The sequence below is a fragment of the Monodon monoceros genome, unplaced genomic scaffold (genome assembly GCF_005190385.1).
Source record: "Monodon monoceros isolate NGI ecotype Baffin Bay Population unplaced genomic scaffold, NGI_Narwhal_1 Super_Scaffold_20, whole genome shotgun sequence".
In the NCBI taxonomy this organism is placed as follows: domain Eukaryota; kingdom Metazoa; phylum Chordata; class Mammalia; order Artiodactyla; family Monodontidae; genus Monodon; species Monodon monoceros.
The window spans coordinates 7,919,692-7,940,133 of record NW_021703777.1 but is presented as its reverse complement, the minus strand read 5'-3'; the positions used below and the strand labels follow the sequence as shown (position 1 = coordinate 7,940,133).

At 41.3% G+C, this 20,442-nt stretch overlaps 1 protein-coding gene across 5 annotated transcripts in view; it reads left to right on the top strand.

Moving 5' to 3' along the window:
• FAM13A (family with sequence similarity 13 member A) overlaps positions 1 to 20,442 on the top strand; it is a 357,629-nt gene that overhangs the window by 306,161 nt on the left and 31,026 nt on the right. For all 5 annotated transcript variants that reach the window (XR_003795603.1, XM_029235387.1, XM_029235388.1 and 2 more), the window contains 3 exons: positions 4,884 to 4,960; positions 5,342 to 5,384; positions 14,287 to 14,434. Coding sequence is in view for 4 of the 5 variants with exons in the window: in XM_029235387.1 (XP_029091220.1) it covers positions 4,884 to 4,960; positions 5,342 to 5,384; positions 14,287 to 14,434 (268 nt within the window). In the remaining variant the exon portion in view is untranslated. The remainder of the gene's footprint in view (positions 1 to 4,883; positions 4,961 to 5,341; positions 5,385 to 14,286; positions 14,435 to 20,442) is intronic.

Sequence of the window (20,442 nt, the reverse complement as noted above, 5' to 3'; positions counted from 1 at the left end):
CTTAGAGTAACTCGGGTAACAAAAAGACCCAAAATGCAATGCCTTGAACGCTATAAAAGTTCTTTCTCCCGTGACAATCTAAAGCAGTTTGGGGCTCAGGAGAAGAGAACACTTGCTCCACGCAATGTTTCGGGGACCCAGGCCAGCTGCCTCTCTGCCGTCTTCAGCAAGTAGCTTCCAGAGAATTCGTGGGTTTTATCTCCGTTCCAGCTCCCAAGAGGAGAGAATAAGTGAGTGTCAAGGCATGAACCTGGTGAGGCAGGTTATTAGCCAGGCCTGGAAAACATACATACCACTTCTCACAGCCTGTCGGAGAGAAGTCAGTCACATGGCCCCATCTACCTGCCGGAGGGGCTGTGGATGCGCTGTCGCTGGGCGTGTGGCTCCCGCACTGCTGTGCAAGAAAGGTGGAACGGACTTGTGGGGACAGCTAGCCAGCTCTTCCATAGGTGTCCTCTTACAGTACCAGAAATTCTTTTTGAATATGGATTAATTTATGAGTTTTAAGCATAATAAAACATAAAACAGAAGGATACAAAAAGAAATTCAGATTTGCCATGAATCCTTTGTTAATGAGAATATATCACATACCTTCTCTTAGAGCTCAAGGTTAGAATAATGAACTTGTTTTGACTAGCAGTGTTCATGCAGCCTTCAGACTGAGCTGTTTGTATACTGAGCGAAGGCATTGTTTGAGTGTCCTCTCTAAAGGCTTTGTCAGCATTTTATAGTTTTAGAAGACAAATTTGTTTTTGCTCCAGGTGTTTTCAAGTGCTTCAGTGGTCAAACAAGTTTTGAGCCTAGCTGTCAATGCCAAAACAGAGATGGAGCCAGGGGAAAAAATTGAAAGTAAATTCCACAGTCTTAAAGCTAATTTTTTCAAAGCTTTTGCTCTTTATAGATTTGAGGTCATTTTTATAATTGAGGAGAGTGGTTCTTAAAATTCAGTTTCTTCTGACACCCAAAAATTGTCCAAGTAAATTATATCATAGAAAATCTGTATGTTTTGAAAGTCACTGGTAGGCCTTCTATGAGGCAGAACTAGGCTTTATCTGTATTTTTTTTTTAATATTTATTTATTTAGGCTGCATCGGGTCTTAGTTGCGGCGTGTGGGATCTAGTTCCCTGACCGGGGATCGAACCTGGGCCCCCTGCATTGGGAGCGCAGAGTTTTACCCACTGGACCACCCCAGGGAAGTCCTATCTATCTTTTTTTAATGCAATTCTAAAAGCAATTTTATCACATTCTACATAAAGACGTAATCTGTTCTTTGCTATTTCTTAAAATTACCTATTACCTTTAAAAGATCCTAACTTTAGAAGACTAATTAAAATTAAGTTAATGCAATAAGGCATTATTTTTAATAAGAATTGTACTACTTCAACTTTAATAAATGAAAACATCGATGACCTACTCTTTTACCACACCTAGAGAAGTGTTTGGGACATAAAACAGTTTAAAACCTTCAAAAGGCATGGAGTCGGCGTTTCTCATAAGACCAGCACTATTAACAACTACAGAGCGTTTGAAAGTCCAGTAGCATACTTCTCTTACAATGGAAGCTTTCTACATTTCAGCCAATATTTTGACCTGTACGTTCCATTTTCCCCTTCCCCCCATCTCAGTGAAGCGGGGAAATTGCTGATCTATTTCTTAACCTTCCCTCCCTAAACCCTTAGGCAAAAGATGCAAGTTAGAATCTATAAAATGCTTTGCAGCCATGGTAATAGGTACTTTTGTTACTCTACTCCTGGGTCTTCACTACCTTTATTATTTTCCTTCTGAAAAAATTAGGGTAGGTTGCCAGTTGTAACACATTCTTCACAGATTCCTGTTTCCCAACGGTATAGGGGTAACCCAACTACCTTAGCAAAGGAACACGGTGTACTTGCCTGCTGCTTTGGTGAAAGCAGACTGTGAATATTTACTAGTCTCAGTCATGTGGAGGACAACATGAAAACTGGAATTATTGTAAAGCTTTAGAGAGGAATACTGAACAGTACTGAAAGTCACCCTTTGTCAATTACATGTATTAAAAACTCAGGTCCTTGGAGAGTTATAAAACACACAGATCAAACATTTTTTAAAAAGTGGCGGGGGTGGGGGGCGAGGGAGTTGAAGTTACTGCTTGTTTTAACCCTGGAAATCAGCTAAAATTTCTCACATTTCACACCTGCTTTTCTCAGAGCTTTTTTTTGTAAAACATAGCTATCTTTTTTCTATAATTCTCAAAACCTATATTGCTTAAATCTTGGTTGTTTCTGTTTTGGGAAAAAATCAGTCTTCTAACATTTTTCTAACTGAAGTATCTTTAAATTTATATAATATTATGGTTTATTTTTTCTTCCTTCTTTCTGAATATTTCTTAGCCTCAACCTGAAGGTTTTGTTGGTTTTTTTTTTTCCTTTTTTGCGGTACACGGGCCTCTCACTGTTGTGGCCTCTCCCGTTGCGGAGCACAGGCTCCGGATGCGCGGGCTCAGCGGCCATGGCTCACGGGCCCAGCCGCTCCACGGCATGTGGGATCTTCCCGGACCGGGGCACGGACCCGTGTGCCCTGCATTGACAGGCGGACTCTCAACCACTGTGCCACCACGGAAGCTCTGAAGGTTTTTATTTCTGCTGAAATAGTCATTTGTATTTACTGTAATTATAAATGTATTTCATTGATAGTGTTTTAAAGTGATCTGAAGGTAGAGGGTTGTGCTTCCCCTAGGAATTCATGTTTCAGAGCATCAGGAAAACCTAATGCTATTGCACTAGATCTTACACTAAAGATTTTGATAATCTATTGAAGATTACCAATGAGAACAAAGATTCTTTGTCATAGATCCCTCTTTATGAGGAAGATCACATTCAGGTAATAAGAGCAACTACACTTTGGCTTCATGAGAGCCATTGTAGAGAGGCCTCTTCTAACTCAAACTTTAGAGGTATAAAAATGTAAGTATAATTGAATGTGGTTATAATTTTTTTTTTATTTCTCAGATCCATTCTAAAATTATCTAACTGTGTAAATTATCTAAACATGTAAATTGGTGTGCAGTAATGGCAGACACAATCACTGTCTTACTAGTTCCTAGAACATCATCTTAACTGTGGGTAAATAGCAACAAAATATTTCCTTGGAGATTTCACAGTTTTAGAAGTCATAATAACATCAACAACAGCAGCTACTGTTCATTAAAAGTACAAGGTATTATTTTAATGCTTTACGTGTATTATCTCATTTAATCCTATGACCACCCTATGTTAAGTATTGTTGCCATCCCCCTTTTCCAGATGAGGAAACTGAGAGTCAGGTAGGGTCTTACAGTTGGTAAATGGTGGAGCTAAGATTCCAACTGAAACATTCTGGCTCCAGAGCCACCATTATAGCTATTATGGGATGCTGTCTCCCTTTGTTTTTATTCTTGATGGAGCCTAGGGTTTTTGTTTGTTTTTTGTGGCTGCGTTGGGTCTTTGTTGCTATGTGCGGGCTTTCTCTAGTTGCGGCGAGTGGGGGCTACTCTCCATTGTGGTGCGCGGGCTTCTCATCGCGATGGATTCTCTTGTTGCGGAGCACGGGCTCTAGGCACGTGGGCTTCAGTAGCTGTGGTGCGCAGGCTCAGTAGTTGTGGCTCGCGGGCTCTAGAGCACAGGCTCAGTAGTTGTGGCACATGGGCTTAGTTGCTCCGCAGCACGTGGGATCTTCCTGGACCAGGGATCGAATCCGTGTCCCCTGCATTGGCAGGCGGATTCTTAACCACTGCACCACCAGGGAAGTCCCGAGCCTAGGGTTTTAAACTTTAAGAATTCCAGACAGGTTGGCCACACCACTATAAATGGAAAATATTTACCAAGCCAAAGATTAGTTATCCACTCTAATTATATGCTTATTTTGTGAAGATTTTTGTATATGTCAATTTCATGGGATCATTGTGAACCTTAATCAGATATACTTTCCAACGGGCTTTTCATAAGGAGAGATTATAAACATGTAGATGAATAAATGTTGCTTCACTATGTGTTCTTTATTTTGATAACACAGAATACATGGATTGTGCTTAATGGTCTTTTAATGCAGATCTGAATCTTTGACTTCAACGAAATTCGGTTCCAAATCTCCAAGGCAGCTCTGTATTTGGGTCTCCCGAATGTAAACGAGCTCCTGTTTGCATATTTGTAATCTTCCTGCCTGGGGACGGCTTACTTTGTGCTCAGTCACCCGAGTTGTATTTAGAAACTGTTGGCCGTTTTTACACAGGCAGTCAGAAAACCTTACAAATATACCTCCTGATAAGCATTAAGCCCTCTTGGTCAGCCTGAAATACACGCTATTTGAAGTAAGTTTCGTGTTTATATTTTTTGTCCATCTTGGCTAATATAAAGATTAACATTAAATATCACAGAAAGAAAGGTTCTGAAGTTAACTCCATGTCTTTTTATGGCTATTTTATAGCTTAGATACAAGCTACATAATACCCCAGATCATATTGTCAATATAGAATGAAAAGATGTTAAATAGACAATGAATGTTACTTTGGCTTCTGATCACTTTGGAGGTCAGATTCCTCAAGTCTAGCTCTGATGCCACCCTGGTGTTCTGAGAGTCTGGGTTTTGTTTATGTTTAGCTACAAAATGTGGATAATAACTAACAAGAACGTTATAGACCACAATGACCATTTCTGTGCTGCTATCAGACATCTTTGTTAATGGAATGGTAAAGTTCAGCATATAATTTTATGCCAGCAGTGTCTAATAAACTGTCATAATTTTAAAGATAGGACTCTGATGACTAGAAGTTATCCGATGTTTCTATTTTAAAGAAAGGAGGGTCTGTTGTTGCATTGCATACGTCTTACCATTCCTGCTAGGCAACAAATGGTTCTTTTTGTTACAGAATATGGAAAGTCTCAATCCCACACCATCTCGTGAAAGGATGGGACCTCATGATGTTGAGCTGACGTCCGATGGAAGGTAATTTTAGAGTTTTCTCCTTACATTGTTTATAAGAATGTGAAGAGCCTTTTTTTTTTTTCATTTAGTGCAATGCGTGTTGTAAGAACTAAAAAGAGTAGAATTAAAGGACTATATGTTTACCAACAGTATTTTATAGCGAGGAAAATGTTTAAATGGAAAAATCTACCATGCTGCTGTTAAAGGCAGATAACCATATTCCTGTTTTGTGTTGTTTCTAGTTTTGTTTCGTTCTGATTAATTTTTTTGTTTTGTTTTTGAATTTCATATAAGAGTTTTATTTAGAGCTACTGAGCTTCTAAAATAAATGAAATCATAATTTCAGTGAATGAGAAGCATCGTTATAAAACAGAATGACATCTTATGATATTTTGTTTGTAGCAAAGAAAATGAAAAGGACTGCAGACAGACCCAGCATTCTGAGGTAAGTAGCTAACAAGTAAGATTTTGACTGTGACAGGTCTGTCCCTACATTCTTGAGAGTTAGTGTGAAGTATTATTAGCTTATCAATAAGGGGTGATGACATTCAGTGACGGGATTGTGATTGGTGAGAAAGACAAATGCCAAGACATGAAGATTCCTTGAGAAATCAGAAGAACTCCACTCTTTTGCTTTTTAAATTCTTTCATTTTGCTTGTGAGGATAAACTTTAATAGCATGGAGATTTCTCCTTAGGTTTTCCATAAAATAAGACAAAACAAATACCAAAGCTACTAGTTTTATTTTCCATGATTTCATGCAGTTTTTAAGTGATTAAAATAAATAGTGAATTTTAGTGCATGTGTCAAAGAGATGATCTTATTAATTTTCAAATTAACATAAAATCAGTTCAAGTTATGGAATCCAATTCATTTTCTGAGTTTTGTGTCTTGTTTTAAGTAGACAACAGAGAAAAAATATCTAACTCCCTTCTGTGGTCCATATCTTAAAGTTTCGGTGACCTTCCTGGCTTCCCTGTTGTCCTCTGGGGGCATAGCCTTGCTGACCCAAGTATTTGGTTTCCTTTGCTCCCGACGCTGGCTTCCATTCGGTGTTCTGAGCCTCATTTTTCATTCATGCATGTGTATGTAATCCAGTACTTCCAAATGCTTCCAGCTGCACCTTCAATCTTATTATCAGCTTTCTTTTTGGCAAGAGTTAAAGCGTTTCTCAACCTGTTCTTGGATTCTGACTTCCCCTCTAACCCAGTGATTGTTCATCTTTTTTGTACACTAACCTAACCCACTGATGGATTTATTCAGTAATATATATTGAGTCCTACTATGTGCAGGTAATGTGCTAGGAGCTGGGATTTAATAACAGCTGCAGTTCCTACCTCCATAAAGTTTTCCAGTCTAGCAAATTAAGAATTCAAAAGCTCTGGACCCCCTTCTTAGAAAAATGGCCACTCATGTAGAATTTGGCATAAAATTGCTAGAAATGAATGGCCACCTGACACCCCGCCTCCGCCGTGCCCTAGACTCCTCGTATCTCCTCTGTGCAATTTCTCACGTGCACTCCTTCATTAACCCAGCCAGACGAAGGGAAGGGAGGCTGCTGCTTTTTGACTTTACAGATTCTGAGCCGCTGCTTTCATCTCTTATTTCCAACTCCTTTATGCTTCCTTCTTTGAGACCCAGGCAACAAGCAGACCTTCTTTCCTTGTCTCTAGTCACCTTTTTTCAGAGCCCAGCATCCCCATGATAGTGTTGTTTTAGTTTCCTTCTGTTTCCTCCTTTCTCTGCTCTCTTCCTCTGCTCACAGCAAGCACCTACTCATCATGCCACTGAAGCTCATTTTAAAGAAAATGGCTTTACCAGCCTCCTAGAGAGTTCTTCTCAGTTATTCCCTTTTATGCCTCGTATCCTTTAGGAGATAAAAGGGTAGAGAGCAGCCTTTGTGGATGAACTACGTAACTAACTCATAAATTCCAAGTGGCACCCAAACAAAATGGGTGCTGAACCCCGTTTACCTTGGTGTTTTTGTGGACAGCTCCCACAGCAGAGCATGCATCACGGGGAAGGGATCTCAAGTCTTTCTTCCATGGGCCAGGATCTATTCTTACTTGTGTCGTGCATGTGCGTTTACCAATCAGCACCTAGCCCGCTGTTGGCACTCCTGAAGCACTCACTAGTAATAGTCATTGTAATCATGGTAATTTCAGCTAGGAGATAAAATTAGGCACTGAGTTAAAATCCAGACTAAGCTCTCTGTGTCATCTTTCTTTCACAACTGCACCAAAGGAGGGAAAAAAGACATCACTCCACAAGGTTAGGATTGTGTTTCTACTTGTGACGGCATGTGTCTCCTTCACTGAAAGAAATGTATTTTATTACTAATGAAGGACTGTGAAAAGATCTGTCTTCCATTTTTAAACCTCTTTCCCTTGTCTACAGTCTATCATAATTTCCTACTTTTTAATATATGGAGCACTTTCTAGAACTTATGCAACCCAAATAGTTAATCTGGTTTTCTGAGAATATCGCACTGATTCCTAAATTTCAGAGATGGAAAGGAAGTCTAGAGGTTGGTTACCCCTAGTAGAATTCTGTTTGTTATTTTTTCCAAGTCTCCTATAGCATCAGATTGAGATGCTAAAATTTACATGCCCACTGTGAATGGATATGATAATGTTTCCGATTTCATTTTCCATTAAGGCAGATTTTGTCCTCATTAATATTGCCCTTGAAGTTTTTCCTTATAAACGCCCAGATTCATATACGATAACACGGCAGATGACAACTATTGGAGAAAGGTGCTTGGTCTTTCTTCTTTCACTGGTATTTTCATCAGAACGAGGAACACTAACCTTCACCGTCACAGATGCTCCTCCGAGGGATACACAGGCAGAGAGGGGCTGGCTTAGAGTCTGCTGCTCAAAGGCAAATGCCTGCACAGCTGTGACTTCATGTTTTAAATAATCATTTTGCAGCCCTAAGTGTGTTTTTGTTTGAAGGCATGTGTTGAAAAGTAAACATGGGCCTATGCTTCGTTGCCTGTCTTTTTACTTTCTTTTAATTATACAACTTATCTTATCCAAAAACAGAGTCTGCTGAGATCTCGACTGGTCAATGAGAGTCATCCGTTTCTATGTCATCTGAATTTCTTAATGTGGTTTGCATTAAAATTCGTCTCGTGACACATTGGCGATGGGGAAAAATGTTAGAGTCCCTTCAAAATGTCAAAAATTTAAGTATGATTTCTTCAGCTAAGTTTTGGAAAGGCTGACATTTTAAGAAAATACCGTTTGGGCTGGATGAAATAGGATAACATGTGCAAGAGCTGAAGACCCCTGTTCCCGGAGCATGTGGAGTTCAAAGACTTTGTTCTGTTTGTTTTTAAACTCATTTGACAACCGGAAGTATCCAGGAGAGAGGTTGTCCTTAAAACTAGCAATTTCTAGATTCTGAAAGACAACACTGAAAAATTTTCAGAGTTCAGTTTACAATGGAGTGTATACTTTACGCTTCAATTTGATTCCGTTCAATAGGTTATTTTCTGTTGTGGAAATATTTTAGACTTCCGTATAAAATCCAGACTAGTAAAATTACAACCTTATTCTTAATCTTTTTGTGAAGAAAGCAAAACATGTAAAAATTATTAAGTACATGGATGGGTATTACATTACCTGGAAGAGGTCCTTGTAGTCAGAAGTTTACGGTTGATGAAGTGTTAAATTCTTTCAAGATATTTTTACATTCTTTATGCTTTCTAAGCCTACCGTTTTAAAAGAGCTTAGAAGCATACCTTTGATAACAAACAGGACATTCATAATAAACAAAAGACTATTTCCCTTTTTCTTATCCTGCTTCCAAAAAAAAAAAAAAAAAGTGGGGAGAGAAGATAAGACTTACTAATCAAGCGTAAGAATTAATATTAATTGTCACAAGAGCTTAAGTGCAGGCTTCTATTTGCCCTGAGAAGGTTTGAGATAACTTCTGAAATAGCCCTATCTACAAGTGTTTATGAAATGGATGACTCAGTTATTTCAGCTTCACTGTATATCATGGAAGCTTTAGGATTTGTTACTGGCTTTAATATCAGAACCAGAAAAAATGTAAAAGCTCTATTTGTGTAGATTCCTTTCCAATTCCATCCAGTCTTGAAAGGCTACAGAAGCTTCACGAGTCAGATGAATTTGGGGAATTTGTTATGTTCATTTTCCTTTATTGTCAAGCCAAGTAGTAAATGTTTATACTTCCATGTGGCCCTTCTGTTAACTCTGTGTGGTTCCTTCCTGTGCACACTGCCTTGTGCAGGGCACTGATACTGTCCTGTCCCGCTCTGGTGAGCTAGTAGTTACTGCTGCTTATCCAAATCCTGTGTAGGGAGGGAGAAGGGGTAGAACAAAAATTCACCAGTGATTTGATGCCAGGGCAAGAGCAGGATCAATAAAGTCAGGATAGAAAAAGCCGGGCCCAGCCAGACAGGGACAAGTCCTAACAGGGATCAGGTGGAGGGACTAATAGTTAATGGTTCCTTTACCTGAATGTGAAATGTCACGTGCGGCCCCAGGCAAAATGAGCTCTCTCTTATTTGCTCCCTAGCACCCTGTGTTTTTCTTTTATAACATGCATGTGACTTGGCACTTAGGTGATCAGTGAATCCCTTCCACACCAAATGCCCTATCTTGTTAATCCCTTTAATTCCAGTACCTAGCACATAGTACATGTTCAATAAACACTTGCCCAATGAATGAATGGGAAGGGGAGGTAGCGTATAAATGGAATTAGTATTTCTTCTACAGTTATTACGGGCTGGCTGTTTTTATGCTACATGTTTTTCACTTAATCTCCAGAACTTTATGAAGTTTTGTTCCTGTAGGAGAGAAAAAGAATCTCAAGTACAAAGTTTACTCGTTGAAGATCTTGCAACTGGTCACCTGTATTTGAACTCCAGTCTCTTACTCTAAAACCCATATCTCACATACCCTATTGTCTCTCCAAAGAGCCAGTCCCTCAGTTTATTTCATGACATGAATATTTAGCATGTTTTCATATGGTACCACATTTTGGACAAGGGTTTAGCGTGTGACATTCACAGCACAAGGATCTCTGAGTTGATAAGTGTGAAATGAATGTATTTACCCTGATTTAACTGAAGATACAATCTGTGTAAACAACAAAAGTTGAAACCAAAAATATTTTGGTATTTAAGAATGTCCTTGACATTTTAACAGTAATTATCTAGTAGGAGAAACAGACAAGCAAGTAGACAGGCACGATACTCTACAATAAGCACTGTTAGAGAGTGGGAAACAACCTGGTGAGGTGCCTCACCCAGACGAGGCTGACAGACTTTTGAAGGAAGGGTAGGTTTTTGCTAGTGTATTGCTATAGAGCCTATGTAGCCTCCGAGCAGTATCCTGAGCTCCATGTGCCTATAAACCCTGGGGCCACACCAGCAGCCCACCCTGCAACCATAGGCAAGGTGACTGTGTCTGGTTCCGAGATCGGAAACTGGGAATCAGGCCTAAAGATGCAGCAGGCAAGTGAATGAGCAGCCTCGGGGACTGCTCGGAGCACAGCAGCGCAGGACCGCGTGTGTGGATGTGCTGGTGAGTGAGCGCTGCCGAGTGTGTCCGTGGCTGTGCGAGCTCTTGTGCATCCCTCCCTTGCTGTGCAGATCAGCCAGGGGGTCCAGAAGCTCATGTAAGTTAATACAGGTCTGCAGTGTGAATGATATCCCGTTGTAGATGGCACAGTGCACGTTCTAAGCACGCATAAATGATGGCCCTTAGTGGCCTCTGCTTGACTCCAGATACAGTGACCTCTTTGCTGTTCCTCAACATGTACAAGATGACCGTGCCTCAGGGCCTTTGCACTTGCTTTCCTTCTTCCTGGAATGCTCTTCCCACAGAAGAGCATCTCCTTCGTGTCTCTGCTCACACGTCACCTTACTGGAAAGACTGTCCTGGCCACCCAAGAAAATAGCAGGCCGTGGCCCGTACCTCCATCATCCTCCTTACCCTGCTTTGTTTTCTCCATGTCCATAGCACTACCTGACTTTTTATTTTCTTTATTAACTATCCCCTTCTTTAAGATTTATTAGGACAGAGACTTTACTTGGGCCACTGAAATTTCTCCAACATCTAAAAAACTGTCAAGTCCATGGAAGGCCCTCAAAAATTATTTCTTAGATGAATGAGTAAATAAATTTTCTCTTTGTATCTCTAGCACCTGACATATCATAGACAGCCCTGTTATATGTATATAATATGTGATATATATTCTTATAATTGAATAAACTAGTACAATTTTGACCTGATTCTCTTTGTCAGAATAATAGAGTCCTATCAAGGTTGTCTATCCCAACATCCTACCCAGGGTGGTAATTGCTCCCTCTCCTGCATTTCTAACGCCCAGACTTTACTTGAACACCGTGAAGGGCAGCTCACCAATTCACAAGGGGACTGCTGTGGCCTCACACCAGAAGAGTTTCCAGAGCCCCGCTGAGTATAGTGGAGCCTGTTCCGCTGAACGCCAGCCCCCTTGCTGTGGAGAGCTTGCATGTCTCACACACAGCCCAGCACAGAATGGGTGCACCAACCCACTGTTGTTGAAGGAGTGAGTAAACCCATACGTTCTGGAGGAAAAACTAAGGAAGAATTTTCTCATTTTAATTTTCTTACTTTGCGGTTGGTGCTAATTTGGATGTGGCAATCATAAAAAGTACACGTTTTCAATTAGCTTGTGTGTTTGTGGAACTGGGGGATTTTATACATGTCATGTCAAGCACTGCAGGACTCTTGAGTGCCCTGAGGGGACACAGGTACCAGGGGGAGCAGAGCCAGTGACTGGTGTAGCAGGGGGTGCCGGCTGCCTGTGAGCCCGGCTTGAGGCCTGTGGGTCTTCCCAGCAGCGTGCATTCCCATGCCTGAGGCATCAGCCTGGAAAACGCACGTTTCTCCAGGATGAGTCAGTTTTTTAAATCCTTCAGTGACTTTCCATTATCTACCACAGGATAAAATCCAAACTTAGCCCAGTATGCAGGGCCTCTGGCAGCCCAGCCGCTCATCTGACCCCCTCGTCACGTGTGCTAAGGACCGGCACCCAAGCCTCTCGTCTCCTGCGGTCACTGTCCCCCACTCCTGCCCGCCTCTCTGAAGTGCCCTCTGGCCCACACAGCCCCCGAACGCTGTTGTTGATCCGTGATGGGAGCACAAGTGTCTCTCTTCCCTAATCATTTGTCATAATGCGCCTAAGACTCTGCCCCGCCCTGTCGTAGCATGTTGCACCTTGAATTGCAGTTTATATACCTCATCTCCCACTCCTCTCTTGAGCATTTTGAGATGTAGCAATATTTTACTCATCTTCCTATGGTGCCTAATAATAATAAAAAGAGGGATCGCTTCCATTTGTGTGGCTCTGCTCCAGGCACCATGCTAAGAGGCCTTTCATACCTTCTCTCAGATCTTCAAAGGAACCTTGCCAGGTTAGTGTTTTCAATGCCGTCTTATAGATTAGGAAATGGAGGCTCAGAGGAGTGAAATGGCTCAGCTAGGGCACCGAGCTACTAAACGTCAGTCACACTTCAATCCCAGGTCTGCCCGGAGGGAACATTCACGTCCGCTCCTCTGCTGGTCAGTGGCTTCAAAGATGTTCCTCATGAAGAAAGTGCTATACTTACAACATGGAATCATATATCTCATATTCTTCCCTTTTATCTGTCTCTAAGTGTAACAGTTATTAGAAATCTTTATTGAGAAAATGTTTATTTGCTGTATGAGGTTCTAACACACACACGCGCGCACACGCACGCACACGCACGCACACGCACACACGACAGGTGACTAACTGATGCTGTAACTTTTAAAAAGCTGAGCACCAGATTGGGTCATTCAACTCTGTCTCCTTAGGATTCAGCTCGGGGAACAAATGATTTTTGTGACATAAATGCATAATCTGTGTGTTTTTTCCCCTACAATAGACAAGCAGAATGTTTAAAGTGTCTTAAAGCCCCAGATTTACTTAGCATTTGCATCTTTCAGTAGCTTATCATGAACTGGTTGGTGATATTTCATTTTATCCCAAATGTAAAGAGAATGCTTCATTTCATGGAAATATAGTAGTAAAAGCCCTATCTATTCCCCTGGTGATATCAAAGTAGGGTGAATAGCTATTAAAAGGAGGTGGAAGTCTTAGTACTGCTTTATTTTAAGCATAAGAATATTTCTCATACATTAACAGAATCATTTATGATTTCCAGATGTTTGTTTTTTTTATTTAATGATGGTATATTTGCTAAAATAAATTTCCGGTTATTCTCAAAGAAAATCTTTTGTACAGATCTGTGCTACTTGAGAATTGTGTTTTGAGGCAACACTTTTATTTATAATTTTATGAGAGAGGAGAGTATGGCAGTGGTTGGGTTTTACCCGGTGCCAAAGGACAAGGTAAGAAAGACTAAATTTCAATGCAGTTTTTTAAACATAAAATCACTTAGTTAAAATAGCAGCCTTTGGGGGAGAGTTTTCCCATCCCCCAGACATCCTAGCCTGGTGTGCGTGCCACCAATAAACAAAACCAAGAAAACAAGCCACAGTTGCATATTTGTAAGGTATAAATTATGCATCTCTGACTTGCCAGCTCTTGCCTTTTTACTTAAAAAAAAAAAAGTCGTGCTCCCTGTGTAATTTTGGCTCATTTCCAGAGTGCGTATTCCTTACGCTTAGCTGCTAGCTGCGACACCAGACCCCCTTGCTGTCTGAATTTGCGCAACAGTGCACACCCAGAGCTCCTCCATAAATAGTCTGTTCTCCCCACACTCGAGGCAAAAACAACCACAGGAAATCTGGGAATGTGCAGCTAGCCCCGCTTAATGGATCTAAGCCTGCAGGGCCAGCAGGAGAGCACACGTGTACACAGCCTCCGCTCCTGGCCCTGCAGCACTGTTTACCTAAGGGGCAAGGAAGTCTGCGTGCAGGAGACACCATGTTGCTGCTGCAGCCTTGGCGACGGCACTAGCTGAGTTTTGGGTTTTCGTTTACAGTCTGGAGAGCCATCCTCCTTTAAGGAAACACAAACTCCTTTTCCCTCCTTCCTGGCCCCAGTCAGTAATCATCCAGACTGTCAGCTGCCAGCAGTTATCAGGAAGAGCAGCCCGCGGAAAGCATCTTGTCTTTCTTCCAGAAGCAAAGTTAAAGGAGCGCAGATGGATGGTCGCTTTTTGCATGCAAGTGGCCAGCTAGCATCCAGGGGGCATCAAGCTATGATTTCGGTTTCCGTGCCGGGGACATCAGCAGCTGTGGCTTGGGAGGTTTCACCCAGCAGGAGTGGAATTGCTGCGGACGTTTGGGGGTTTTGATGAGCAGTAGAGATTTGGGGACGTTGTGCTGTTATTGCAGGACCCCACCATGAAGATCCAGGAGCGTCCCAGCCTACCTGACAGCAAGCTGCAGAGGACTGCAAATGCTGATGACCAGCAAGAGAGCTTTGTCTCCGGAGTGCCGGAGCTGGACCTGACTGCATTGTGCGATGAGAAGAGCTGGGAAGGTAAGGTCGTCTGCTGTTTGGATGATTTAATAGTGGAAAAGCATATGTAAATTAGCAGAAAGGAGAAGCATGTTGGATGTGTGGGTGAGAGCGAGAGCTGTGTGTGCAGAAGTAAACCACATTTCTAAATGACTGAAAATCCTTCCCCTGACTTAGGAATGTGTCACGTTCAGTGTTGCCAAGAGTAACTGCAATCTATGAAAGAAAATGTGCTTATCCTTTATTATAGTGTCACCTTGCAGTCCTTTTTTTTTTTTTTTTTTTTTTTTCTCATTTTGACTCTCCAGGGGTGCTGATGTGTGAGTGCCTTTTTCCCTCTAGGAGTACAAGCTGAGTAATAGGGAACTGGTGTGCATTTAGGGTTTGCTGTCAGTGTAACTGCTTCCCCCTGCTACATGCCCACCATCCACCTCCTTTGCTAAGTCTCCTCCCCATTTTTCAAGATGATTTTGATCTGCTTTGATTCTATGTTTGTTTTTATGGATAGAATTTTTAAATCCAGGTTAGCAAACAAGGAATTTGCTTATCAGGAAAGCACTGAATAAAAGTGCTTCTTCTTGAAAGCCTGTAATACATTGCTTTAGATTGGTTTTTCTACAGACTTTTGACAAAAACGTTAGAAATTTACTTCTGCGGAAGAAGAGGGTATCCTGATCTTGTCAAAACTGTATTTCAGGGAGGATCCTGCAGCAGTTCTGTCAAGCTGCTGTTCTTCCATTTTCCATGTGTCTGCATCCAAACAAACATATCAGTGTGTGTCCAAAATAAGTGCCCATCTGCCTCTAGGCCGTATGTGTGTTTGAAGGCTACAGAGAGGGAGAAGTTGTGCTCCTGAGTTCAGAACAGCAGCCTGATTTAACATAATGACTTAGCAGAGAATGACAACTATTAAGAAAATCAGTCTTTTTCAAAAGCACCTGAGTTTCTTGTCTTCTGCCCACCCCTTTTTAACCAAAAAGTATTCATTATGTTAACGATCTTAGATGAAGGGCCAAAAGATGATCTAAAAAGAGCACAAGGTGAAAAATAGTAGCACCCATGATGCTCCTTGCATCGGGCTTTAGGGAAACAAAATCAAACTGGTTTTTTATTCTAATTTTCCCTCTTTGCAATCTAAGAAACGTGTTCCAGTTCTTTTTTTTTGTTGTTTTGTTTTGTTTTCCCCATGTAATTAAGCAGTGGATCTGAGATTTTGTCAGATCGTCCCAGCCCATAATCTGTCCACTGGGGGAAGAATTCCGGGTTTTTTGTTCTGTTTTTAAGGGATCCATTCCTGGCTGGTGTTCGTTGTTGTTCTTTTGTGTACTTTGAAATAATCAGGTGTGCTTTTAATTCATACATTAAAAACAACCTTACCACCCCACCAAAAAAGTCCCATGGTAGCCACGGTCACCCAGATAAAACAAAAACAGTAGCCAAAATCAATGCTATATTTGGGTTTCAAGAATATGGTCTCCTCATATCATTAACATACAGCTCTAGATAAAAACTAGGATTTGGGGTCAGAATTCAAATTGGCCATATTATCTTGATGATTTATTGAGGAAAGGGGAAGGTAGATTCTTCCTCCTCCTACTGAAGTGGACGCAGGTGTTGGATTATTTTTACTTTGGTGAATCCTAAATTTATAGTCTCTTCCAGCACACTTAAAGAGGCTAAATATAAAGCTGAAAAATCTCTCCAGAGTGGGTGAAAGCTAACTTATTGTTTCCTTAAAACTATTTCATCACTTAATGGAAAGAACTTTCTGCCACATAAAAAATAAGATGAAGGGACCAATATTTTATTATATTTTGTATTGGAAAAGTAGATGAAATTTTTGTGTGTGTGTGTGGTACGCGGGCCTCTCACTGCTGTGGCCTCTCCCGTTGCGGAGCACAGGCTCCGGACGCGCAGGCTCAGCGGCCATGGCTCACGGGCCCAGCCGCTCCGCGGCGTGTGGGATCTTCCCGGACCGGGGCACGAACCCGTGTCCCCTGCATTGGCAGGCAGACTCTCAACCACTGCGCCACCAGGGGAGCCCCTAGATGAAATTTTTAAAGCTTATGGCGAGAAAGAAATACATTTTACTGTGCTTGGGAATGTGAATTGTGTTATCCGTGTAATTTATGAAATGAGTTGTTTTAACTTTTTTTTTTTTTTGCCGATTACTGCATTTGTCATTGAACTTGCATATCTCAGAAATCTAGATGGATTCATTTCAAGGCTGTTTAGATCGTTTGGTTACAGCTTTCAGTATATTTATATACATATTCATTTATTTTAAGTGTCCACTGTACATTATAGCCGTAATATAGCTGTAAGTCTAGTCAAAGGAATTTTTGCATAAAGCGTGGCTAAGATGGGAGCTGTCAGTTCAGTCACTGAACTGAACCACTTTTTCTATAGCTTCAGTAAGAAACAAAATGGTGGCTTTCCAGTAAGGAATTAACTTTGCACTAATTTAAACGGTGAATGTGAAACCAGTGCAACAAAATACATAAACAGAAGGAGTAGTTACCGAAACTGTATGAGCCAGTGTCCCTCTATAGGTCTCCGTCACTAGTCTCCAGACCACCATGTAGTGTAACCCCCTCTTTTTGGTTTGCTTATTCTCCCTCCCCAAGCCATAGTTCATTCTCATTCACAGAATATCAGGTGAGACAGTACTTAATGAGCAGCCTGCTGGCACTGTTCTCTACTGTGTATGCTCCCACGTGGAAATGATGTTCTCTGGCTTCTGGGGCATATGGTATCAGGGAAATAAAAAGAAAAATGAAACTGATAATAGGTTCCATAGGCTACATAGAGTGGAACCCTCTCAAAGTGAATGTAGGATCATGGTCTAGCTGTGCTTGTTGACAGATTCATAATACATGCTTGATCTTTTTTTTCTCTCTACGTGTAGCTATGTATTAGGGCACATTATTTGATCTGTCCACATGACAGCAACATCATCATCACTATTACTAGGGTTTCCGCTCTCCAAAATTAAATGAATACACAAATCAAATGAACTAGTCTTCCTTATTTAAAGTCCTTGAAAGTTACATAATTAGAATGTTCCCAATCCGCCAATTCATGTTGATTTCCACCCCTTGTGGAAGTACTGAGATGTAAACACTCGGTTACTCTATTAGATTTGTCCTGGTGAAATCAGCTTTGAAAGAACATTTTTTAAAGGACATAAAATACTTCAGATATCTTATTCGTCACTTACTGCTTATCAAAAATAACTGTAGAAAGGAAATTCTCTAAAAAAAAAATGATAGAGAAGCCAGGGATCTTAAAGATCTTACAGTTGAGCCCTCCCATTATACAGCTAAGAAAGCTGAGGCTGAAAGAGGCAACATGATGATTCAAGATCACTGTCTCCTGACTTCCACCCTCTTTCTAAGCAGTGCCAGTTCAGTGTCGCGGCAGGCAGTGGGACCATGAGGTTAAGAGGCAGACACGTCCAGAGTTCAAATCATGGCTCTACCACTTAATCAGCTTTGTGGACAAGGTAGTCAGCCTGTCTCCGTTTGGGCCTCAGCTTCCCCATCTTGTAATAGGTGGCACAGTACCTGATAACGTGTAGTAACTATAGTAGTGTCTACTTAGTATGTTTTTGCAGGATTAGATGAGCTAACATGTGCAGACTACTCAGCACAGTCACTTGTTGGGCACTGAGTGAGTGTCAGCTGATGTTGCCTTTTTGTTTGTTTTAACTTTTTATTTTCTCTCGGAGTGTAGCCCATTAACAACGTCGTGATAGTTTCAGGTGCACAGCAGAGGGACTCAGCCATACATATACATGTATCCACTCTGCCCCAAACTCCCCTCCCAGCCAGGCTGCCACATAACATTGAGCAGAGTTCCCTGTGCTATACAGTAGGTCCTTGTTGGTTATTCATTTTAAATATAGCCGTGTGTACATGTCAGTCCCAAACTCCCTAGCTATCCCTTCCCCCCATCCTTCCCCCCAGTAACCATAAGTTTGTTCTCTAAGTCTGTGAGTCTGTTTCTGTTTTGTAAATAAGTTCACTTGTATCATTTCTTTTTAGATTCCACATATAAGGGATGTCATACGATGTTTCTCTTTCTCTGTCTGACCTACTTCACTCAGTAGGACAAACATGCACCCCAATGTTCATTGCAGCTGTATTTACAATAGCCAAGACATGGAGGCAACCTAAATGTCCATTGACAGAGGAATGGAAAAAGAAGATGTGGTACATATGTATATAATGGAATATTACTCGGCCATTAAAAAGAATAAAATAATGCCATTTGCAGAACACGGATGGACCTAGCTGATGTTATTTTGGATTGATGGCTACTAAGTTTCCCTCTAACTCTGATAGTTTGCGAGACTATTGGAACAATTTAATAGGACAGCCGTTGTTCTAAGATTAAATTTTGGAATTCTAAGGAAAATTTTATGAAAGGCTTCCCCCAGTGAAGACCCCTCACCAGTGGGGCTTCCATGTTTCTGCATCTGGGATGTGCAGGGACCTCCAGTGCTGCCGAGTAGCCTCCTGGGAAGACAGCGCGACATCACGACGAGTAGGAATGGCTCTAAATAGCATATACATAGGTGGTAATGAGACGTGGAAAGCGTCAGCTCCCTTAATTCTGTGCAGATTTCTTAGAGATAAATCATCAGTAGTCAGTTTTCTTTGTGTAGTAAATGGATCCAGCCAGCTAAGCAGAGAGGAGCTATGTCCCAGTGATCACGTTAGCATTAGTCAGAGTTGTATTCCCTCTTCCTGCAGTGAATCTCCTTCATTTCCATGTGTGCTGCAAGTGTCTGAACTGGAACTCCCCCAGGATCTCTTCTTTTTCATTACTTAGGTAGCAAGCATACAGCTCTTATCTGTTATTTCTGACCTGCTGTGATGTCAGCTAACCTGGGCGGATTAGTTTTTAATAGACGTGCCATACTTAAGTCCAGAGTTCTTTGTGACCAGACACATGGCTAAAATCAAAACCACCGTACCCAGGGAATTCTGGTCCAGATATGAAAACGCTTTTGTTTTATGTGGTCCTTTAAGATGAAAATCCAGTTTGAAGCCTCAACTCTTTTCTCTTTTCCTTTGAATAATTGTCTTGCAATATCCTTGTCTGTTTCATTGCTCTAGAATTACTGATTAAAATATAAAATATTTCCCAAGTCCTCAGTTGGGAATGGTCAGTGAACACAGTCTCAAACTCGCTCTCTAAGCAGGCAGGTAATGCATAGGACATGCTATCACGGACTACAGGGTTGTTCTCGGTTTGTTCCTGTTATTCTCTTTGAGCGCCAACTATCAAAACATGAGATAGCCTTGTATCCTTAGATCACTTCAGACTAAAACAGAGGAATTGTTGGTCTTACTGATTCTTTAGTTATACTGAACTATGTATTACATGTAATTATATAACTCTTTTGAGTAGGAGCTTTAAATTATAAGGCTGTATAGAATTAAAGAAAGAGAGAGAAAGGAGAGAGAAATCATTTAAGCATTTCATACTGCACAGGTGAGAAACTTCTGTCTGCAACTAATGATGAAACATGTCTTTATTTTGTTAAGGTTGAAATTCTTTTTCTTTTTTTAACATCTTTATTGGAGTATAATTGCTTTACAATGGTGTGTTAGTTTCTGCTTTATAACAAAGTGAATCAGTTATACATATACATATGTTCCCATATCCCCTCCCTCTTGCGTCTCCCTCGCACCCTCCCTATCCCACCCCTCTAGGTGGTCACAAAGCTCCAAGCTGATCTCCCTGTGCTATGCGGCTGCTTCCCACTAGCTATCTATTTTACATTTGGTAGTGTATATAAGTCCATGCCACTCTCTCACTTCGTCCCAGCTTATAAGGTTGAAATTCTTCATGGTCTTATATTTCTCTTTATTTATTTTTTTTGGTACGCGGGCCTCTCACCGCTGCGGCCCCTCCCGTTGTGGAGCACAGGCTCCGGACGCGCAGGCTCAGCGGCCATGGCTCACGGGCCCAGCCGCTCCGTGGCATGCGGGATCCTCCCAGAGCGGGGCACGAACCCG